The following is a 25,335-nucleotide window of genomic DNA, read 5'->3' on the forward strand; positions in this document are numbered from 1 at the left end:
TGTAAATAGCTTGCACCACTTGTACACAAACACAGAACTCCTTGTGAGGGGCCTTTTCTCATGCCACACTGTGCCACTGTTGTTTCGCACCTTTATGGTAGTCTATCCCATTGCAGGACGCACAATTGGCTATAATTGTGGCTGTCATTGTGATATGAATGGTGTTTGTACTGAAAAATAATTTGCATCTCCTGCCCTGGCCCATCGTCCACTCCACCTCTCACCCTCTCTGTGGTAGGAATGAAAAGGAAATTTGTTTTGTTGCATTAAAAGTGCATTCTACCATTGCTTTTCACCTTTCTAAGCATTATTTGTCAAAGAATGCAATCGTTATACTTTTTTTTTTTTTTTTTTTTTTTGTATACAAGATCGAGGCTCGTGAAAGAGCTAACATTAATCACACAAAAAGACAAACCGACACACAAAACACAAAAAACAAGGGGAGCGGCAGACAAGATGGGGAGAGAGGGGGAAGGACACAAACACAACATTTGAGAGCAGGGACATCGGGAGGACTTGGGGGGAGGTGGGAGAGGAATAAAACATATGAATATCTATGATATCTATGAATATCTATGAATCATATGAAACATATGAATAAAACATACTTAATATCCATTGCAAGCAATGGAGAAAGTCATTCGTAGGAGATTTAACTTTGTCTACATTTACTCAAGTTCCTTTGATACTTTAAAAGGAGTTGTCCACTAATGTGTAAAAAAACAAAGTTTGCCTGTTTGCTGGTCCATTTGAATACGTAGCACATAATGTGGACATCCAAGGATGAAAATCCCAGGTTGAATGGTTGAAATATGATTCATGATTTTATTTTTCTAAATTGTTTACGTTCGATTTAAACTACTAATTTGTTACTACTAACCTGTTAAATTACTAAACACTAATTAAATTAATTACAAATCTGTTAAATTAAGTTAATTTACTAATTACTTAAGTTAAAATTAAGTTTAAAAAAAAAAGTTAAGTTGTTACAAGTCAAAAAAGTTTAAGTTAAGTTAGAAGTTAAGTTTAAAAAGTTAATTAAGTTAAATTACTAATCTATTATTTATTATTAATAAATTATTTGCATTACTAAATTGTTTACGTGTCCTTGCAATATAGATAAAAGTACATTTCTCCTCTGCTTATGCCATTTTTCCATTAAGTTTGGGTTGGCTGTACCATGAGCTTTTATGCTTGGCCAAAGTCCTTCATAAACAGGCTGTCCAGTCCTGACGCTAAAATGAAGGTGGTCTGAATTTGTAATTTGTTCAGGGTGCCGGCGGATAAAGCACCAATTTTTTTTTTTTGTGTACTGAATCGAGGCTCGTGAAAGAGCTAACATTTACTTCACAAACAAATCAACCAGACAAACAAAATATATAAAAAGAGGGAGCGGAAGACAAGATGGGGAGAGAAGGGGAAGCACACAAACACAACATTTGAGAGCAGGGGATGTGTGGGAGGGAGAGGGCTTGGGGGGAGGAGGCGTGGGAAGGGGTTATAGTCAGGAATCAAACTCAGACTGGACTGTTCAAAGGTAAGTGTGTTACCTCTGTACCACCATGTTCAGACATGCATAAATACAATGGATGAAATCAACAGGACATTGATTTAGGTATCCTAACCACTTGGGACCAGATTTGGTGTTGTAATGGTTCGAGCGTCTACTCCGAGTCTGTGAGGTCAGCGGGTTGAATCCTGGCTGAGTCGTACCAAAGACTTTAAAATGGTCCATGCTGCTTCCTTGATTGACGCTCAGCATTTAAAAGAATAGAGCACGCACAAGCAATGCTTGGAAGGCAATGGAAAACCAGACGGTATGACCCTTGCCAAGAAACTGCTTCGACAGCACCAACGCTCTGCAGAGAATATGGCACATCAAAATCGAAAAAACACCTTGGGAAGCAAGGACAAACTGACGTTTTACATCATTAACTTTGTCGGAGTAAAAGAGAGGTTTAACACCTGAAACTTCAGCTTCTCGCTTCCCATGGTGGTTAGCATACCTCGATCAACGTCTTCGTGGTTTCATCCATTGACTTACCCCTCTGCTGCTGTAGATCGACACGAGCCGTCACCTGCAAGTCTACTTCATCATCATACATAAATGTGCACCAACCTTGCCTTGTATCCTGCACCCACAGGTGTGTGTTGTATGCGTACAAGCACCTTCACGATCATTGTTTACTGTCGGAAAAGGAATTTCTGTTTAGTCTCATACAAGCTTTATCTTTCCTACATCATTATTCTCATCCCACGTAATATCTAGTCACTCATTTTAATACTAAGTTCATAATCATATTTTCCCTACCAGTTTTTCCTTTTTTTTCACACCACTTCTTTTTGCCCATTTTTCACTCGCTTCCAATGTTTTCTTTGCTCCCACCTCTGGCTTGATCTCCAAAGCACAGTTAGAAATGCTGCAAAATGATGTAAGTTTGCGTGCAAAGCACAGAGTTATGATAGTACCATTTATCATTTTCTTGGCATGTTTTTCCTGAAAACCCTTCATTACCGGTAGCATGACTGACAGCTCTGGTTATTTGATCCCACAATGCACCTAAAACCCATACCTTACCTCGGCTCTACAACACCATTAAATAACCTTAAAGATATCTCTGCACATGATATGTTTCAGGTTTTTCTCATGGGAACGTTATCTCTTATCTGTTATCAATTTATTTTCATGTTGTTTGGACTTAAAAGCTTAGAACATCCTTCAAGGGCTCAAACAGTAATTGCCTTATATTTGAAGGCTCATGAGATCTCTGTGTGTACCTTTTAGTCTCTATTCCGTCTCTTCCTCTTCTTTTTTTTGTAGTTAATCTTACGTAAGAAATACAGGAACGGTACAAATCGGTCTTTGTGGTGTGTTGGAGGAGGGTTTTCAACCAACATGGTGTCCAAGAATGAAACATTATAATCACTTTTGCACGTGAGCCCAAGTGTGCAGGCTTTTGCCTGAACTGAAACATATCATGTGCAGAGATTTCTCCTGCCTCTGGAACAAACTCCCTCACTCTCTTCAATCCCACTCCACCCTCCAGGTCTTTAAAACAGCTGTTCACCACCATCTCTTATCTTCCCACATCCAAAACCTTGATCTTTTCTACCCCCGCTAATTTCACCCCAATTCCACTTTTTTGAAATACCAACTTCTATCCTGGAAGTCCTTGGTGTCCTTGTGTTTTATACTTCTCCCACCCCCCCCCCCGCCCCTTCCCACGCCCCCCCCCCCCAAGCCCTCTCCCTCCCACACATCTCCCTGCTCTCAAATGTTATGTTTGTGTGCTTCCCCTTCTCTCCCCATCTTGTCTTCCGCTCCCTCTTTTTATATATTTTGTTTGTCTGGTTGATTTGTTTGTGAAATAAATGTTAGCTCTTTCACGAGCCTCGATTCAGTATACAAAAAACAAACAAACAAAAAAAAACTACAAAATGCTTGAAGTGGAATACAAGGAAACAAGATATGGCCTCCTTTACGTCACCTCCAAAAGTGTATGCCTTGCTGTGACACCCAACACGTCACCTGCACAACTCGAATGTGTCATTTAACTGGATCAAGATTGATGCAGATTTGTGTCCAGACTTGACACTTCAGTTGTGACACCATACCAGTCGATCAACCCATACCAGTCTTTAATCTGGTGTTGTGGAAGCTTGTAATGAAGAATTATTTATCAAAAGATTTGCTATTGGTATATACTGTAGTTGACAACCATTTTGCCAAAGCACAGCATGCTATCAGTTACGATATGCTATTCCTGTTGTGGTCATTCTTTGAAGTCGTGAATGAGTGAAGTTTGGACTTCTAAAGCAAACCAATCTTAACATTTGGACTCCTTTTAGGGTTATTTTTTTTCTTGATTTACCTCCGGAGGTCATGGACTATGAGGTCCGGCATTGCCTTATTTACTCGGCTAACTTTAGCATTGGCTCGTTGGACGTGACAAGCGTTTGCGCTTTTTGTGCGTGCCACCCGCCCCAACATTCTGGCACGAGCAAGATTGTTGTTGAACATACAAACTGCATTTTATAAATCATAATAAAAGGTGTGGAATTGGTTGTGGTAAAATTGATGATTTGTTTTATTTTGTGATATCAAAATACAGTCCAAATGGAGGAGATTAGAATTTGTAAACTAGATGATTCCCCATTTTTATTATTATTCTCACTACCTTATGCTCAACATAATTTGGCAAATGTTACATAGAATAACCGAATTATTACCTCCTCCACTGAACGTCGATGGAGGTTATGTTTTCTCATCTGTTTGTCTGTTTGTCCGCACAGTAGGTGAGTGTTTTATTTATTACATGAGATCCTTTAGAACCCTAAGACCCGTTGGAACCCTAAATCCCTTTGCACCCTTTACAACCCTGAGACCCATTAAGACCACGAAGCACCTAAAGACCACAATTACCCCTACAATTCTTAAAACCCCTTTAACTCCCAGATCCTTTAGAACCCAATGACCCTTTGAAATCCCAAAGACCCTTTAGACGCTTTATAACACAAAAGACCCCTCAGACTAAATAAGACTATTTAAGATACTTTATAACACTAAATAAGACTATTTAAGACCCCAAAGACCCAACAAACTCTAAGACCCTTTAATACCTCTAATATTCTTTAGAACCCTAACACCCATAAAAACCCCAAAGACCCAGATGACCCAAAAGACTCTTAAATATCCTGAAGACCCAAAATACCAAGAGGACCCATAGGTCCCAAAATACCCCATTATTGACCTCCAAGGAAGTGCATGAATGAAAACTTGATGTTGAGGTGTGTTGAAACACCCCATTGAAGATCATTTATGCAAAATTTACACGAAAACTAGAAGCAGTCTTACCTTTGGTCAGTTCAGCTAGTTCAGCTTAGAGTCTTAATTCCGCCATTTTGTCCATTCAGCTCAAGTATGCCTTACCTCAGAGCAGGTCGGTTTCTGTACAATAAAGATTCATATCTACGAATGGTAATATTGCTCATCTTCATACCTACGAATCGCTGTATTCCTGTATATACAGTATCAGAATGCTTATAAACGCCAGTGTTCCTGCCTTTATTTAATTTCCGCACACGTTGTACATCTAACATGCGATAAGCTCGATAACCTCTTCACCTGAACCAAATTTCAAATTTTTAACTCTGGAATTGACCACAGTGGCAGTTCTGACTCATAAAAAAAGTGTTAATTTGTCCAATTCGGACATTGTTGGACACTCTGGGCATCCAAACCATTTCGTTGGAGGTGCTTGCTTGAGTGCTTAAGCCACTTGGTAAGCGCTCTACAAGCAGCTTGGTATTGGAAAACCCCACTGTTCACCATTCTCTGACCTTTCATGTGCTTATTTGTTGTTGTTTTTTTACTTTGATGATGACTTTGATAATATTATACATGACTTTGATGCTCAACTTTGAGTGCATTCTTATGTCCATTAAGTTAGGGCACGTTTGACTTTACCTGTTTCCGGATTCAAAAGTGTGGATTGTACTAGTACATAAAATAGGGAGTTGTTGATTGTACCATTACACAAAAGGGGGTTGCTTATAAAACCTCAATACTGTACTGTACTATCGTATTATTCACAAAATAATAATTGTATATGCCCCAGAGTGTGAGTCTGCAGGTGGGGTGGGAAGAGGGAGGGGAAGGAATTGGATGGTACTGAGGAGGGAGGTGGAAGGGGTGGGGTGGGAATTATTTTGTGCCTGTTGTTAATTTTGCCAAATTGTCATATTATATGGTGCTGCCTTCCCCAAGTATTTCATGAACCAGCTTCCCAGGTCCCACGTTTGGAGGTGACAGGGATTTGTATTTAGTGCGGGGTGTTGGCGATAACTCACCTGCTCATCACGAAGGACATAGTGAGATCTATATAAATCTTTACAAACGAATTTTTGCAGTCGGTAACTTGAGTAACTCTATTGCTGGTAACGTGAGTAACTATATCGGTGGTAACTTGAGCAGCTCCATTGTCGGTAACTTGAGTAAGTCGATTGTCGGTAACTTGAGTAAGTCGATTGTCGGTAACTTGAGCAAAAGTGAATAAAGTTAGCATTGAGTTCATTTGAGTGGCAACGCTTTGAGATGTAGTCGCAAAAGTGGATGGCATGCGCTAACAGAAAACCTCAGAGATGTAGCATATCTGCTTTTGAGCTCTCAAGAAAGGACCTGATTATAAGTCATCCATCAGGTAGGTGTTCGGCTGGTAGGGAATTGTACAGTGGAGTATCCTGTCCTTTGTAGTTATGCTTAACCCGGCTGTTCCATCTACTGCTAGAAGGTAGAGACCCACAGTATCTTCAGACCCACAGGCTCAGCCATTCCGTGTTTAATTCTAAATTGCTGTCCTAATCCATGGTGATACCATGAACAGCATAACCATGCCTCGGTATAATGATGCAGCCAACAGACCGATTCATAATCGGACACTTGGCAAACATCCATTTCCTAGATTAGTGCATGACATTGGCTGGAAACCCTTTTGCTCATGTCTGGAGATTGAAGTGCTGATTAAGTTTAGTGAAAGGTGATGAAGCTGGTGGGTATATCTGGTTTCGAACACGTTGCGCACACATTTCTTTATCCCCTGCATTTTGGAGGTTTTGCACATGTTTATATGTCCAGTATACAAGTAATGCTTGCATTCGCAATATATTTTCTTATGTACAAGGACATTGTGTTTTTAATTTAAATTAATAGAATATTTATGATTCGTCCCATTCTTTTAGAAAACAAATTGTAGTCTTGGTAGTTTTTTTTTAAATACTCGACGCAGTAATAATCATCCCCAGTGAATGAAATCTCTGTGGGATCAGGATAAGAGGATCGTTTAAATCCCTTCAATCTCAGGTTAAGTGCCCTCCTTCAGGAGACGTGCTCTTGCTGCGTTCTTTAGGAAAATGCATTAATGCACTCGTACTACTTGGCCCCATTGTAAATGTTTTTGGAAGTTTGTTTAACAGAATGTTGCATGTACTCTCTTGAAGGCCCTGTGTCCTGACAATGGCAAACATTTGTGTTACTTGAACATGAAATTCGCAAAACGATATGATGCATTGTCTACTTATTAAGTAGAGACCTCAATGTACATTTATACCAGGAAAATCCTTCCTCCCTTTGCCCCCAGCACCCATTTCGAATCCCACTAGGTTCTGAGGTGTAAAAGTTTCAAATACCTTTGGATTTATGGAATATCTTTAAATCAAGAAAAGCAAAGATGTGTAAAAAAGGCAAAAATAAAAGGAAGTTATTAATCACTGCCCTTGCTCCACAGTTGTTGAAGTCCAAGGTGAGGGAATAGAAAATTGACCTGTGTCATTGTTTGTTGCACATAGACAACATTGGAACACTTTACTTTCTACTAACTGATTGTTACTTGTTTGACTTTGTTTATAATATATTTTTGCATTTTACAAAGTCTTGTTTGACATCCCACAATATGATTCATTTGTCGTTAACAGCTCTGTAAAGTACCTGCATGCTCTTTGTATCTTGTTTCTCTTGAGATTTTGCTTAGCCTATCCTCTCGTTTTTCTAATTATCTACATCTGTATGTTTAGCCTGAAGTCCTTGAATCAGAGACTAGGACTAGACTTACATTTTTTACAGATTCGCTCGCTTCAAGAATTGAGGAACGGAAGTCCTGACATGCAAGACTTGAAGGAACCTTTAGATTTGAGCCTTTAAAGCTGTGACTCAATCAAGTCATTTTTGTCTGTAAATTTAATTGTACATCTTAAAATCACATCTCCCTAGAAAGGGGGATTTACCTAATTGAGATGGGCCAAATAGATTGGTTTAGAGAAATACTTGTGAGGCGGAATGTTATCATTGTCATGTTGGCAAATTAATTATAACAGAAAAAACAAATCCCAAGATATTGTTCTTGAAATCCAAGACATGGTCCTTGAGACCCAATAAATGGTCTTTGAGATGTGGGACCCGAGAACAGACCCACAAGACACGGGACCCGAGACCGGACCCTCAAGACGCGGTCCTAAAAAGATGCAGGCCCTCCCAGAGGGCCCCAAAGCCTGTGAATGCTCAGCACACATTTAGCACCAGCCCGTGAGACGCTGGACCCAAATCTCAGCCATTGATACCCGAGATCTGGCCATTGGGACCCGAGGCCTGGCAATTGGGAGCGGAGACCCCAAGTTTACAATCTATACATTGTCTTCATCATCTTCAGTAGTTTTGAGTCCGAAATTTATCATTTATTGTGACTGTTGAACAATATAGCTTGTGATGCTTTTCTATTCTTCACAGTAATATACAGAGAGGGGTTTGGTTTTTTAATGCATTAGAAGAAGTTATGAAAGGGTTAATTGAAGAAGTTTTGAAAAAGCTCTAATCTTAAAGGTGGCAAAATGAATAAATGGAAAACATTTTGACATTTGATGAAAATAGAATCATATGTCATTAATATTGTTCATTATTTTCATGTATAAACTTTTTGGTGTCCATTAGATTTATTTAAATTAAAAGTCTTTCTTGATGTAATCCTGAAGCAAGCTCCGAAACGCATGGCTGGTAGAAATGATGAGTGTGCAAAGAGTATCTATTTTCTCTTCTGATTTTGGACTAATTTGAAAGGCCTTTGTCATTGCAAGATGCCATGCTGCATTGCCTTTGTTGCCAACACGTTTGTGGGTCACCACGTGTTCATCTCGCAACATGTCGTTGGCACACCAACATACCATAAAACTGCCGGTGTGCGACGAGCAGGCCAGCGACGATACGCCGTCGTTCCATTCTAGGGAACGAGGCCAAACCATTGACAGGTGGCACTAACCCGCAATGCCATATGTTTGATCAGCTGAGCTTCCCTTCCTGATGTTTCTTTGACCTCAAGAGGCTGAATCCACACACCCACCAAGGCCGTAGGAAAACTTTCACAAAGGCCTAAGGAAATTTGAGCTTCTCTGCAACATGTGCTCTTTGCTCCACCATCCTTGGTGTTCGAGTTCGCATGTTATGTTGATATTATTTGTTGTTGTTGTTTTAGGCCATGTATGAACCTGTGCTTGCCTTGAAGGTCTGTGATCTCTACATGTGAAGCCTGACACCGTGCCCTGCCTCATAAAATGTTTGACTAAATATTCCCTTTTGGATATTTTGCTTGACAAATATTTTTTCTTTTTTTATACTAACAGTCTTGTGTTTAACTTGCCGGTGTGTGCCCCGGTTTAGAATAGGTACACCGTATACCTGTGTGTCGTAAGAGGCGAGTAAGGGTTGGCGTCAGGAAGGGCATCCGGCCATAAAAAACATTGCCTCAAAAAGAGAACCTTGATGATTGTCATGGGGCCCACAAGGCTAACCCCCGCTCCAACGGGGAAAATGGCCTTAAAAAGGGAATTTTTTTATAGTCTTGTGTTTAACTCTGATAAATAGATATCTGCGATGCAAAAGCTCACCTGGTAGCTTCTCTTTGAAGAGTTGTTTCTTGATTCGATTTGAGAAGAAAAATTTGCTCAACTCGACTTTGTTTCTTAAAGTGCTTCATCATGAAAGCGACCAACATATGGATTTCATCGGTTTGTTTTTTAGCAATTAATTTTTTTATTTGGTTTATTTCATTACCTTGGAGACGGCGTGAAGCTGGAAGGTGTGAAAACATTTTGCTACCTCGGAGACATGCTGAATGGAGAAGGTGGATCAGACTCGGCAACGGTTGCTCGAGTGAGATGTGCATGGAAGAAGTTTCGGGAACTGAGTGGCGTGCTGACGAGGAGGCGAGTGTCGCTGAATCTGAAGGGAAAGGTGTATGCTGCATGTGTGAGAAGTGTTATGATTTATGGGAGCGAGACATGGGTCATGAACGTAGAGCAGAAACGAAGGCTGGAAAGGGTGGAAATGCGAATGGTTCGACGGATGTGCGGAGTATCGTTGAGAGAGAGGAAGACAAATGATGAATTGCGAAGGATGATGGGAATAGAGCCTGTGATTGATGCTGTGAAGAGGAACAGGTTGAGATGGCTTGGTCATGTGTTGAGGAAGGATGAAAGTGACTGGTTGAGAAGAGTGATGGAAATGAATGTGGAAGGAAGTAGAAGACGGGGAAGACCGAGAAAGACTTGGCTAAAGATGGTGGAAGAAGAAATGCGGGCAAGGGGGTTAACAAGGAGAGATGCAGAAAATAGGGCAAAATGGAGAAGATTGTCATGGGGACCGCAAGGCTAACCCCCGCTCTAGCAGGGAAAATGGCCTTAAAATGCATGTTGTTGTTGTTGTTGTTGTATTACCTACAACGTAAAATGTTAATTTTATTATTTAGAACTTCGTTGTATAGTTTATTACACTTGTTGCCTCAAGAAAACCCGTTTCCAAAAGGCTTATGTTCTTCACTTTTGAAGCAGGATCTTCATGATGTTCTTCATGATGGATGGCAGGATCTTCATGATGGATGGTGTTCTGAGTTTAATGTTCCTTTGCTTAGAATGTCCACGATAAATTTTAATAGCTTTGACCTCTTCTGCTTTCTCACTTCCTTCCTTTGCACTCTTCGTTCAGAGGTGAAACGTGACTGGTCGGATCACGCCCTGTGGTGGGACCGCAAGAACCTGTGGCTGCTCAAGACACATTGGACACTGGACAAGTATGGTGTACAGGCCGATGCTGGGCTCAGCTTCACACCACAACACAAGCTGCTACGCCTCCAGCTGCCCAACCACAAACATGTGCGTGTACGTGTCAGCTTCTCAGACCTTGTCTTCAAGGCCGTCGTCGACGTCTGTAAAACCTTCAGTGAGTGCCAGACTTTTCATTTCCCTTATTTGTTTGTTTTGAAAGTAATTCCTCCATGTAACTGTCTGTTCTTCCTATCCTCTGGTTCTTCCTAGCCTCTGGTTCTTCCTATCCTCTGGTTCTTCCTTTCCTCTGGGTCTTCCTATCCTCTGGTTCTTCCTTTCCTCTGGGTCTTCCTATCCTCTGGTTCTTCCTATCCTCTGGTTCTTCCTATCCTCTGGTTCTTCCTTTGTCGATGAGCTTTCCTTGAACAATTGAATACATTTGCCTGGTACTACATCCAGTCGTACACTGTGGCGATTAATCTGTGCAATGTTGTGGAGGCTTGGACGAAGAATTACTTCCGGGTCACGTCGTGGACTAGTGCATGCTTCATGAGATTCATTTTGGTATATTTTCGAATTCACTTTTATGTACGATATAATTTAAAACACAGGGAAAGGTATCAATACGTTTAAATTATCTTGGGGTTTGCACCAGTGTTGCCTTGGGTTCACCTCATAATCACATCTAATAAACAAATATATATATCTCTTATTTAATGAACACTATGTGAAGACTTAAGGTATTTGGTGCTGAGGTTAAGCTGTTGTGGGACCAGGCGGTTGCTTATTGCTGCTTCAGTCTTTTCTTAGGTGTGCAGCTTCGCTAAGTATTAGGGCAGTGGGGGAACAGTAGCAGCTGGAACTTGAGCCCTGAGCTCATATCCGTTCCAAACATGTCCTTTAATACCCTCGTAACATCATCGTCGTTTTACGGCCGTTTCCATGCTTGCATGTGTTTCCTTACACCGCTCTCATTTCACTGGTCCTTCCCATCATCCGTTCTTTCGGTATTCGTCAGTATCTTGGTGAATTTAACGCTACACGTTTCATGTGCATGTTTACTAATGAGATATCGGCTTGGGGAGTGTGCGCACGTGTGCATCATGGGTTCTTGTATCAAATGGTTATGTTTGGTTTGATTACCTCTGTCACCAAAGGTGGTTGTAAGTTGTGTTTTCACCCCTCGCTGTCTGTCTGTTTGTCTGTGAACAGGATTTCTCAAAAGGGTGTGGACGGATTTGGAAGAAATTTGTTGAACCGTTTGGGTGTGATAAGGACCAATTGGTTAGATTTTGGTGAAGATCCGGATACTAAAATTTTCGAAGTGATTCTTTACCATTCAGATAGGTCCAAAACGACAACATCTCAAAAAGTTGCACACAGATTTGGATAAAACCTGGTCGACAGATTTGGTGTGTGAAAAGGAAGAATTGATTAAATTATGGTGAAGATCTGGATATGAGAGTTATTTAATTTATTTAAGTGATTCTTCACCATTCAGAGATGGGACAAAAAAACGATATACGCTACATGACCAAAGGTATGCGGACACCCGAACATCGAACATCTCATTCCAAAATCATGGCCATAAATATGGAGTTGGTCTCACCTTTGCCGCTAGAACACCCTCCACCCTTCTGGGAAGGCTTTCCACTAAATGTTGGAGCATTGATGCGGGGATTTGCTTCCATTCAGCCACTACAACATTAGTGAGGTCGGGCACTGACGTTGGGCGATTAGGCCTGGCTCGCAGTCGGTGTTCCAATTCATCCCAAAGGTGTTCGATGGGGTTGAGGTCAGGGCTCTGTGCAGGCCAGTCAAGTTCATCCACACTGATCTCAACAAACCATTTCCGTATGGACCTCACTTTGTGCACAGGGGCATTGTCATGCTGGAGCAGGAAAGGGCCTTCCCCAAACTGTTACCACAAAGTTTGAAGCACACAATCGTCTGGAATGTCATTGTATGCTGTCGCGTTAAGATTTCCCTTCACTGGAACTAAGGGGCCTAGCCCGAAACCATGAAAAACAGCCCTCGACCATTATTCCTCCTCCACCAAACTTTACAGTTGGCACTATGCATTCAGGCAGGTGCGTTCTCCTGGCATCCGCCAAACTCAGATTCATCCTTCGGACTGCCAGATGGTGAAGCGTGATTCATCACTCCAAAGAACGAGTTTCCACTGTTCCAGAGTCCAATGGCGACGAGCTTTACACCACTCCAGCCGACGCTTGGCATTGCGCATGGTGATCTTAGGCTTGTGTGTGGCTGCTTGGCCATGGAAATCCATTTCATGAAGCTCCCGATGAACAGTTGTTGTCCTGACGTTGCTTCCAGAGGCAGTTTGGAACTCAGTACTGAGTGTTGCAACCGAGGACAGACGATGTTTAGGTGCTACGCACAACGTGCTTTTTCCTTTTTTTTGTATACAGGATCAAGGCTCGTGAAAGAAGTAACATTTATCACACAAAACAATCAAACAGACACATAAAACATATAATAAGGGGAGTGGTGGACAAGATGGGGAGAGAAGGGGAAGCACAAAAACACAACATTTGAGAGCAGGGACATCGGGAGATCTGTGGGAGGGAGAGGGCTTGTGGGAGGGAGTGCGCTCCAGCACTCTGCAAGCTTGTGTGGCCTACCACTTCGTGGCTGAGCTATTGTTGCTCCTCGACGTTTCCACTACACAATAACAGCACTTACAGTTGACCGGGGCAGCTCTAGCAGGGCAGACATTTGACGAACTGACTTGTTGAAAAGGTGGCATCATATGACGTTGCCACGTTGAAAGTCATTGAGCTCTTCAGTACGGCCCATTCTACTGTCAATGTTTGTCTATGGAGTTTGCATGGCTGTGTGCTTGATTATATATACCTGTCAGGAATGGGTGTGGATGAAACAGCCGAATCCACTAATTAGAAGGGGTGTCCGCATACTTTTGGTCATGTAGTGTATATAGCATGATATTCAAAAAGTTGTGGATGAGTTTTAACAAATCTAGGTGGATTAGCTGTTTATCTGACAAGAACAAGCCGATTAGATTTTGGTTCATGTCCGGATCCAGATCCGGCCTATCGGTTGGATACAAAACGTAAAGTGTTCATCCTGGCGGAGGGATGCGCTCTGCCGAGCATTGTTCTAGTTCGTCATGGTTTATCTAGAGGCTCATACATTCTGATATTTTTGGGGTTTTTTAAATTACGCAATGAGCCACGTCATTCAATTGTTGAATTACCGTCTTCCTTCCTCATTCCCTTCATGAACAATGCAATGCAACAATTTGTACATGCTGCTACCTTTTAGCTTGGATAAGTGCTCAGTGTAACTTGCACGGCACAGAATCATTGATGAAACCGATTACACTTAATGTAGCTTGTACACATCATGTATTGTCTGATACGCTGCAATAGTCACATTTTAGTCACTTTTCGAGAGAAGGCATTCACAGATACCTCGGATGATTGTATATAGTGTAGCAGCATAGCAAACCTGTTGTGCATTTTGTGATACAAGCACCAAATTTGGCACAAATGTACATTAATATGTTGCGAACATTTTCAGATATTGGGCCACTTGAAATTCCGTAATTTTTTTTTTCAAATTTTTTCAAATTTCGTAATTTCAAATTTTTCGGGTGACACCGTCACAATTTCGGTCTTCGAGGCCGGCCGATATAGTGGGGTGGCTTAGCCCAAATATTCAAAAGAATTGTGCATTTTGTGATACAAGCACCAAATTTGGCACAAATGTACATTAATATGTTGCGAACATTGTGTGGTCAGCAATGAAGACGAGAGTCTGAATTACATGTATGCAAAAGACCTTGTGAACCAGTGAAGCAAATACACGGGTAAGCATGAATTAAATCTAGGGCATGATATAATTTCCATGATGTTTACCTCTACACTCAATGGTGGAAGGAGGTAATGTTTTGATCCCAGCTTGTCTGTATGTCTGTTTGTCTGTTAGTCCACAAAATTCCAGACAAAGCTTGTAGTAGTGGTAGTTGTAGTGGTAGTGGTGATAACAGAAATTGTTATATAGAACTGAACTTATATTATTATTATATGCTGAAAATAACTTCATTTCTATATGCCCTGCAGTGGACAGGTTAATTGGTTTATGCACTGAAGGGGTCACCCTGGTGTGCACTGCTGTGTTCTGCCTCACTGAGTTGTTCAGGTATGATGTACTCAGCACAAGCTTCCGGTCGGCCCGGAGGTGGGGGTGCGGGGCCTGTCACGGAACGTCAAAACAAACGGCCTGCCGGGGCCGCCCAAAAGTCGGGCGTGAGGGGCGCGTCCACTAATGGAACGCCTCTCGCTTCCCAGATCGAGGGCCACGTGGTCAGGAGAACCTCGTCCCTTCCGGTCACACTTTGCCTATCGGCCGGCCTGGAAGACCGAAATTGTGACGGTGTCACCCGAAAAATTTGAAATTACGAAATTTGAAAAAATTTGAAAAAAAAAATTACGGAATTTCAAGTGGCCCAATATCTGAAAATGTTCGCAACATATTAATGTACATTTGTGCCAAATTTGGTGCTTGTTTCACAAAATGCACAATTCTTTTGAATATTTGGGCTAAGCCGCCCCACTAATAAGGCATTTTGGTGGGACGTATTCTCAAGCCGAATTTTATATCAAACTTTGAACCGTTTTGGATAAAGGTGCAATGGAGTTGGAAAACTATGAAATAAATATTTGGTTTAAAAGGTAAATGCAAGTAGATGTATCAGCTGGCTTGTCATCTCCAAATGATGACCGTGACAAGACTATCTACTCTGTGTGCAGGTCTTATACTTATAGACTTCCATGGATGCCACAAATAACTCCTTCTTTGGTTCTTCATCTGTCCCATTTGTACTGACATGCAAGCTGCCATTAACACTTCCTAACCAAGGCTTCCACCCCACCTCATAAGTCTCTCTCTTTCATGCTGTGTGGTGCCAGATTCATTTCTGTAAATACCTCCCATGAGAGGTGGCACTCTCCATTTCACTATGTGCTTCACCTCCCTCTCACTTTCTCCTCTTTCACGTTCTGCTATTCTTCCTCGCTTGCATTTATTATCAGGCTTCAAAATTCATCATATACAGGTGGGAGGTACTCACTAACACCCCTGATATCTGGAGTTACATTCTCAAACTTTTGCTCAAGGTCAACTGCCATCTGCTTGGAAATCAGCCAACATCACCGCTTTGCACAGAAAAGGTGCAAAAACAGATCCTAGCAACTACAGACCAATCAGCCTTCTCCCAATTATCAGCAAAGTCATGGAATCCATCATTGCTTCGGATATGAAATCTTTCTCTTCTCCAATGGCTTGATCTCTGATCATCAATTTGGTTTCAGACCAGGTCACTCTACTCTGGACATGCTGCTTCTGCTGTCTCAACAATGGATGGAGGTCCTCAATGCCAAACAGGAAATTAGAGCTGTCTCCCTCGACATATCACGTGCCTTCGATACCGTCTGGCACCCCGCTCTGCTCACCAAACTCTCCTTTGGTATCCATGGAAATCTCCACGCATGGCTGGCGGACTTCCTCTCTAGTCGTAGTCAACGTGTGGCCCTGAATGGGTTTCTCTCATCTCCTCTTCCTGTTCAGGCTGGAGTTCCCCAAGGCAGTGTTCTGGGCCCTGTGCTTTTTCTGGTCTTCATCAATGATCTCTCTGACTCTCTTGAAAATCCTCTCCATCTCTTTGCTGATGACTCCACTCTCTGCGCTCCATTCCTCATCCCTCAGATCGGCAGTCTGCAGCCTCCTCACTCTCTGCAGACCTGGACAAAATCACAGACTGGGCAAACAAGTGGGACATGTCTTTCAATCCTGACAAATCTCACACTCTTACGATGTCTCTCCGAAAAGACGGACTGGACAACCCTCCCATCTACTTTCTGAATAATCCTCTCCAAGAAGTTCTGTCACTCAAGCTTTTGGGTCTCACTATCTGCCATGATCTTTCCTGGGAAAACCACATTTCCAAGCTGGCCTCCAAAGCCAGTCGCCGACTGGGCATCGTCCGTCGTGCGAAGTCCTTCCTTGGCACACCTGAGCTCCTCACCACATACAAGGCTTTCATCCGCAGCTCAATGGAGTACTGCTCTCCCCTCTGGGCTGGTGCTCCTGCCTCACACCTAGCTCGTCTTCATGCTGTTGAAACCAAAGCGTTCAGAATCATTGGAATCTCCCGCGATGACGCTATCTCCGAGGGCCTTTCACTTACTCACCGCAGGCAGGTTGGTGGTCTTTCCGTCTTCTACCGACTCCTCTCCGGCCTTGCTCCCCCAGCTCTGTCTGGGCTCTGTCCCCCAAATATTCCTACAGGTCGCACAATATCTGCCAGCAACCCTCTTATGGCTAAACTGCCAAAATCAAGACTCTCTGCTCACCTTCACTCCTTCATTCCTCTTTTCTCCCGCCTCTGGAACAAACTCCCTCACTCTCTTCAATCCCACTCCTCCCTCCAGGTCTTTAAAACGGCTGTTCACCACCATCTCTTATCTTCCCCAATCCAAAACCTTGATCTTTTCTAACCCCGCTAATTTCACCCCAAATCCACTTTTTTGAGGTGACTTTTGACTTCTTTCCTGGAAGTCCTTGGTGTCCTTGCGTTTTATACCTATCCTGCTTCCCCCCAGGCCCTCTCCCTCCCACACATCTCCCGATGCCCCTGCTCTCAAATGTTGTGTTTGTGTGCTTCCTCCCCTTCTCTCCCCATCTTGTCGACCGCTCCCCTTTTTATATACTTTGTTTGCTGTTTGTTTGATTTGTTTGTTTGATAAATGTTAGCTCTTTCACGAGCCTCGACTCTGTATACAAAAAAACAAAAAAAAAACAAAAAAAAAAAACCAAGTATCACATCTAGTTAGTTGAAATGTCTCTTTCATCTGATTTACAATTCCACGGTAGTGGCAGTGCGAGTCAGGGCCCGATGATTCTCAGGTGAGCATATTCCAAGGCTAATCCTATTGTGGAAGTCTGTATGATGCACACTGTGTGGATGCTACTTAATACTTATTTATGTTGTGCCAGGCCTTGCGTCAGTTTGTGTTGTGCCAAACCTCTTGTGTCGTGAGTATTGGTTTGTGTCACGCGGCTAAGGCTGCATCAACCAAGTTTAGCAAACAAGGACCAACTCGCAAAGGGTCACAAAGTCAAATTTCTCCAAAGTTTGTACTTGTTTTATTTATTTTAAGCACGTGGTATTGAAAGGTTCTCACAACTGCCGCCAATGCATTGAAAGCCAAGTCTCCAAAGAGTTCTCAGTGATTGAAAGGAGACGTTAACAATCGCCTCGGCTGTGATCAAATGCATCTATTCTTTGGCAGTTTCCTGAAAAAAGGGGAAAAGTTTTGTTTCGAGCTCCTCAAAGCTCACCATTGTATAGCTCATACCATTTCATTGCTTACGATTCTCGCAGATCTGTGGGACATTGAATAACTCTATCCCACTTGTCCACTTGGGGTCCCCACTGTGCATTTTGATAAACTGCTTTCAGTACTAATTGTCATTGATTTATTCTTAAGTCGAACAACACAAATGTTGGGAGGAAACCACCGGTTGTCTCCCACTCAGAGTTTTGAAGCGGCAGACGCTGGTACATCACTTCTGGAATCGTGATGAGAGTTATCATAGTCAGCGTACTCTGACAAACAGAGGATAAGGCAAAAGTGGCAAATCTAGTAGATATTGAAGTAATTGAATTGCGGATGATGTAAAGTAGGAAGTTGGAGTTGGTTGAGCGAGAGAGATCATTGGTTGTGGAGGAAGTGAGAACTAAAGGAGGTTGTGAATGGAATGAGCAAGATGTAGTGGGGTGGTTGTAGAGTGATTGAGATGGAGGAGTTGGGTTTTTATGGAGAGGGAAAGGAATAAAATTAATTGTGAGAGTAATACGCTACATGGGAGGTGAGTGGCCAGCTGCAGCTGTGGGGAGTAAGGACAATGACAACTGTTATACAGGGAGTAAGAGGGTGCGATGATGATGTTCGGTGTGAGGGCGGGGGTATAAGCTCAAACTATGTTTTCCCACAGATATTCGCCACCCTGAAGAACTATCTTTGCTGAGGAAAGCGTCAGATAGTTGTAAGAAGAAGAAGAAGCGGGGTGAAGAAAACAATGATGAGGAAGGTCTTGAGCTCGAGGGTCCACTCATTACTCCCACATCCGCACCAGGTGGGTTCATTTTTGGTCATGGTTATGCTGATTGTTTCATTTTCATTTCATTCCAACACCTGCACTGCACATCCTTTGTCATTTACAATGCCCATTTGATTTTTCACAGCAAAGATGTATATTAGTAATATTACTCCTAACTTAACGACCCTAATAATTCCCACCTTATTGTGTGGTCAGCCAATGAACATTTTTGGCCCAAGTCTTTCACAAACCGACTCGCCAGGTTGGAAACTTGAATGCAGGTGACAGGGATTTGTAATTTGTTCATGGTGCCAGCGATGGTACCTTTAGGTTATCTTGTGTGTGCGTGTGTGTGTGTATGTGTGTGTGTGTGTGTGTGTGTGTGTGTGTGTGTGTGTGTGTGTGTGTGTGTGTGTGTGTGTGTGTGTGTGTGTGTGTGTGTGTGTGTGTGTATACATATGTATATATATATATATATATATATATATAGTTGCAGCAGTTTTAGTCGTAGTAATCGTAATTTTACCTCGAAAATGGTACTCCCGATACAGTATGTTTGCTAAATACTATTTCCATATATATCTACACCCTAGAATCCTAATTGTTTATAAATATATGTTGCTTATCTTATACAGTACTAGGGCATGCCCGTACTATATCTATATCTAAAATTATATCCCCCCCTCTATTTACATGAAATGGTTTGGTCCATGAAATGTTTTGGTCCATTCGCAACGCCAAAGCGAACGGCGAACGCTTTACATGAAATGGTTTGGTGCATGAAATGTTTTGGTCCATTCGCAACGCCAAAGCGAACGGCGAACGGCTTGCGAGTACAGTGACAATCCCCCCCCCCCCCCCTCTATTTAGATGAAATGGTTTTTATTAGTTTTAAAACATAGTTTAACGCCAACATAGCGGCAACATAGTTTGCAAACGTGAAATAAATGAATACGCTCTCAAATGTGCCATCCGAGGCAGAGTGTGTCCGCCACGTTCGGCACACGCGATAGCTCGCTGCTCTCTGATTGGTTGAATCGTTTTTTGGACATAGCTCGGTAAGTAATTGTCCGATTAATATGAAACCTTGAAAAGGCACATCCTCGGGTCCCCAGCAATATACCTGGCAAGTTTAAAGTATATCGGACCCGTGGTTGTCGAGAAACAGCGGTCACAGACAAACGTACAAACAAACAAACACACAGAGATTACTGGAATTATAGATAGATATATAAAGCTCAGTTTGTGTCTGTGGCACAAGCGCCACCCATTCTGCAGGCCACACTACCCCCCTCTCCCCTAGCATCACAAGCACTGCACATATTTATTGATCTATAATTATATACATATATATAAAAACGAAAAAAAGTGAGGCGGTGAAGTCATGAAGCGGTCAGTGAAGCCGTGGTATCTGTGTGACTATATGTCTAATAATTCTATATACGGTACTGTTTGAATGTCAGTTCAAACTAACTACACATACGTCTTATTAATTACATACTATCGAATGTACATTTTAAACCTTTTGACCCTTTAATCTGCTGAGACCCCTTAGACCTTTGAAGACCCTTTAAGACACTTTAGATGCCGTGAGACATTTTAACCCCTTACAGCCCTCTATACCTTCAGACACCTTGAGACTCTATAGACCCCAAATACTCTCGATCGAACACCTTAAGGCCCTTGAAGCCCCTTAAGACCATTAAGACCCCCTAAACACCCCTAAATACCACCAAGACACATACGACTCTTAAGACCCCCAAAACATGAAATACTGTCAAGAGCTCGAAGACTCATTAAAACCCACAAGACCCCTAAAACCCACAAGACCAATAAGACCATTAACCCTCTGTTAGTGTGGCAGGGTATCTCAAACCCCTGGTGATGTTTCTCACCATGTCCAAAGCCTTGCTGCACTAAGGGATGGTTAAGAGCCTTTAGACCCCAAATTCTCTTTAAGACCCTGAAGACCCTAACGATCGTGAAGACCCTGAATACCCCTAAAACTCTTAAGACCTGCAAGACCCTTATATTAAGACCCTTTAGAGCTCAGACACTTAAGATCATTAAAACCCCTAAAATCCCCAAGGCTCTTAAGACCTGTAAAACCCCCAAAACTTTAAGACCTCCCCAGGACCCATAAGATTCCAAAGACCCTTAAGACCCCTTTTACCTTTAAGACCCCTTTGACCTTTAGATACAATCACCTTTTAGACATTTTATACCCTTTAGACCCTTAGAACCTTTAGACCTTTACATCACTTAAGTCCATTTAGACCCCTTAGAGCTTAGACCTTAACACCATTTAGACCCCTTAGACCATTCAGACAGATTAGACAGCTTGGACCCAAGTGCACAGCACACAAACATCTATAGTTTTATTGCAAAACTCAGACTATACTTATTTGAGCAAGTAATGTGCAAACTCGACCCACCCAGGGGTGGGTACTCTGCTAGTAGTTAAATATGAAAGGGGTGCTTCATCCATGAGCTCAATGTGCTCAATTCCTTCAGATGAGGAGCAGGCGGTGGCTGAGATGAGACACAAGTTTGAGTCACCACAACAGCCAAAGGGCATTGTTAAATAATACATTCATGATTACTATACGGATGCTGGGTCTTATGGAACAATTTAATAGTAAGCGGTTAACATGATAATGAAGTGGTAGAGAACAGGCAAAGATGTGCAGACTAACAACATTAGTTGGAATCTAAAGAAAATTTGCAGGTAGAAATGGGAAACAGCTTGATTGAGTGAATGCAGAAAGATAATTCCTTTGATGGAAAAAAGTCATGGACACAGGAACATAGGCAGATGAAAGTATGGGCTTGGGAATATTGATCTGGAGTCTAGTGCTTGTCGTCAAACACCTGTGAGATGCTGGCATTAAAGAGCAAAGTGAAGATGCACATAAAGCCAGATAGCAGGAGCTGAGGCCATCAAACCATCTGTTGTGGAAGCGCTGCAGATCTTGTGCCTCGGCCTCCTGAATGGGAATGCCAGTGGTGAACAGGGCCATATAATCCATTACTTGCAGAGTACAAAATTGGATGCAAGAACCCTGTACTGGAGTAGTCAGGAGTACTGCGTTGTGCGAGGAATAATTATGTTATGCCATGAGAAATTGAGGGGTGCATCAAAGGAGAAGACTTAGCTTATTGAGGCAGGTGCTTGTGCACCTGTCATAATAAGCCAATTTGGAGAAGTACTCAACCCAGACTGGTTTACGCCTGATGGTGAGGACCAGAATCTCAACAAATTTCAATGTCGTGATTGCTTAGAGAGAAGAGGAGTTTGAGTAAGATAATCTTCGTGGTTTGAAAGAGTTGTAAGCTGGGACACTTGCCTTTAATTATCCTGTTCCAGATCTCCGACAAAGATATTTTCTTTGGATCAACTGAATTCATGCAGCAGCTGCCTGTACGTCATTGTGTTGAGGAATGGTTAGTTGTAGAGTTGCATCATCAGCAAAGTGATGTATTCACAAAATCTTTTTCCATGGAGGCAGAGATGTTCCTTATCCAAATCAGAAACAGATATGTTCTTAAATGATTGCTCTCCTTCCTCAATACAGTAGTCATGTGTTGATTATTAATCTTTGTCCTTAAATGAGTGTAATTTATGTAAAACAAGCATTCTGAGTATTGCACTGCAATACATGTCCCCTACCGGCAGTCTGTCGTCCGGAAAACTGTTGGGGAAATTACCAAGGGTTATTTATCCACAGGTTCTGAATCGTTCCCAATCGCTAATTACCTCAGGACGGGCTCACCTGTGATTCGCACTCGGGACTTTGATTTATACACCTTGCAGACAGGTCAGCAGAAGCACGAGAAAAGAAGTTGTTGATAAAGAACCTTTCGAGTCGCTAAATATCAGTAATTTATTATATTTTCCGGTTCACGATCAATGATCGATGTGTATATTATATATGTTGTTCGGCTTGGCTCCGCCCCTCCCGAAAGCGCATGCTGTGTCGCACTTTTGACGTTCGCAGACGAGGCTGAGGGCGCGCGGTGCGGCTTGAGGAGAACTAGAATAAACAAAAGATATCCATTTTTAAAATAGTTTCGTTTAATTAACGATATCTGCCAAACCACGTGCCCTATCACAAATTCCAAAAGGACATTTTAGTAGATTGACATGCTGAACAGATCTGTGAAGTTTCCCCTCGATTGGATCAAAAATGAGGGAGGAGCTCGGTTTTAAAGGTTCATGCTTAAAAACGTCATAACTCTGAAACCATGTGACGCATGACATCATGCTCGTTGACTTTTTTGTTCGTCATGGGTATGCGATTCTGCCTGCAAAGTTTGGCCTCGATCTGTTCAGCCGTTACAGAGAAAAAGGGGTTTTTGTGTTTTCACGAAAAACACTATGGCAGCCGAACTACGTGACCTGTGACGTCATAATTACCCCTAAAACTCGACAGTTTATTGTCGTGAGATTACTTGCTTATATTCCCCCTACGGTGAGAATTTGATCTCAATCGGTCCAATTATTGCAGAGAAAATCTTTTTTAAAGAAATTAAAACTTCAAATGGCACTGAGTTAAGGATCATCAGAATTATCAGAATTCCCAAAGATCAAAGTGCCATAACTTTGTCAAAAATGATCCAAACGTCGTGAAGTTCGAACTCGATCTGTAACTTATCATGAGGAAACCATGTGCCAAGTTTGAAATCATTAGCTTTAAGCGTTTAGAAAAAAAGTCCCGGAAAACTGTTCTTTGCGTGACGAACTGACGGACTGACGGACTGACGGACTGACGGACTGACGGACTGACGGACTGACGGACTGACGGACTGACGGACTGACGGACTGACGGACTGACGGACTGACGGACTGACGGACTGACGGACTGACGGACTGACAGATGGACAGACGGACAGACTGACGGACTGACGGACGGAGGGACGGCGTGCAAACCTACGTAGTATAGTCCACTCCGGTGTACACCGGTAGGGGACTAATAAAGATGATTGTTTATTTGAAAGGTTAAAATTACCTTATTAATGTGGACAATTTGGCTCCATTGTTGTTTAATTTATTTTTAGGTTTTGTTGATGTCAGTCATTGGTTTTTTTTTTGGGTTCTTTTTTTTACCATCTACAAACTTCTTGATCACTGCTTGTATAATATGCGCTTTTTAAGCGGTGAAGCCGCTTCAATATTTGGCTATGTCCATCCGTCCATCAAAAATGAAAAAGAAGAACCATTCTAACCCCCCGTGTTTAATTCCAAAGGGCTCCATTGGTTGATTCTGAAATTATAAAGGGTTCTAAAAGGTAATTATAATGGGTTCTAAAGGGTCATTCTGAAGGGTTTCGTTCGTTTCTCGGCTTTGCCTATTTCATATTAAAAATGCCAAACTGAACCGCTTCCTTCGGACACAGGTGCGATTTTTTAAACCTTCTTGTACACTTCCTAATTTACTTGCTTATATTTGTTATTTTTGAGCTAGTGCAAGACGTGGTCTTTTTGAGATTTTTGACATAGTTTTCCACTGACTACTGTTCTTCAGGTCCTGGAAATTAAAAAGTACGTTTTGTTTTAGAAATGCCCATTAAAGATTTTGTAATCTAGCTATACTCATCTCATATTATTTTAATTTCACAATAATCAAATTCTAAAAGTTGGACTGATGTAACTCGAGCATTACATAAAGGTAGAAGAGTCGTCAGATCTCCTGAAAAGGAAAATTTGGAGCGTTTATACTGTTGGAATGCTTGTCTAGTAATTTCATTTCGCTTTGGTTTGGCATTACTGGTGCACCTTATTCCTCCACCTTGTTGTCTCTCACGATATTTATTTTTCTTCTTCTTTTTCTTCTGCTTTTTCATTTTCTTCTTCTTCATCTTCTTCTTCTTCTTATGACGTCTCTTCTCTTTACCATCTGGGATAAAATTGTGATTAGTGATAAATTCCTTTGCCAATCTTGCCAGGGGAACCTCACTTTCAAGAAGAGCTTATTATCTGGGAGATGTGGAGGGTAATGGAATTGTCCTTCCGAACCCACATAAATGTCCCCGCAATCATAACATGCAGCTGTAATTCTTGAAGTCAGTGATGAGGTCACTGCTACAATATATTTCTCCAAACTGTAAATCTCTTGCATCTCACCTCACTCCAAACGTTCTTGGGCCAACAAAATATGTCATAAAGAGTTCCGAGTAATTTATAGCACAGCTATAGCACAGCGTCGAGAACTGTTAAGCATTCATGAGTCTCGATTCGGTATAGATTGAATATGTCCTTGGAGTGATCCGCTACACCAGGAGTCTTTCTTTTTCTAAGTGTTGGTGAGAAGGGAGTTTATAAAAAGGTTCATGTTCAGGTTTGGTTTGAATGGCTTTTATGGAAATGCTAAGTTCAGTGATCTTGATGCATGGGCTTCTTGGACGGGCAATTGAACCAGAGATCAAATGATGAGCAGATTTTCAGTCATATGGTCGCATCACTGTTAAGTCCACAAAGTGTTAAGTCCACATTTTTTCTTTTTTTAAAAACATTTTTAAAAATCACATTTTAATTATTTTAATTATTCTTTCAATTAATAAAGAAAGCATTGTGGGTTCATAAGGGATTCATAAGGATTGTGC

The 25,335-nt window shown here is 41.9% G+C and overlaps 1 protein-coding gene across 9 annotated transcripts in view; it reads left to right on the forward strand.

Moving 5' to 3' along the window:
* FERMT2 (FERM domain containing kindlin 2) overlaps positions 1-25,335 on the forward strand; it is a 188,661-nt gene that overhangs the window by 60,307 nt on the left and 103,019 nt on the right. For all 9 annotated transcript variants that reach the window (XM_078781176.1, XM_078781170.1, XM_078781173.1 and 6 more), the window contains exons 3-4: positions 10,526-10,759; positions 18,628-18,768. In XM_078781176.1, coding sequence (XP_078637302.1) covers positions 10,526-10,759; positions 18,628-18,768 — 375 coding nt within the window. The remainder of the gene's footprint in view (positions 1-10,525; positions 10,760-18,627; positions 18,769-25,335) is intronic.

Source organism: Myxine glutinosa, chromosome 1 (assembly GCF_964187855.1).
Source record: "Myxine glutinosa chromosome 1, kmMyxGlut1.1, whole genome shotgun sequence".
NCBI lineage: Eukaryota > Metazoa > Chordata > Myxini > Myxiniformes > Myxinidae > Myxine > Myxine glutinosa.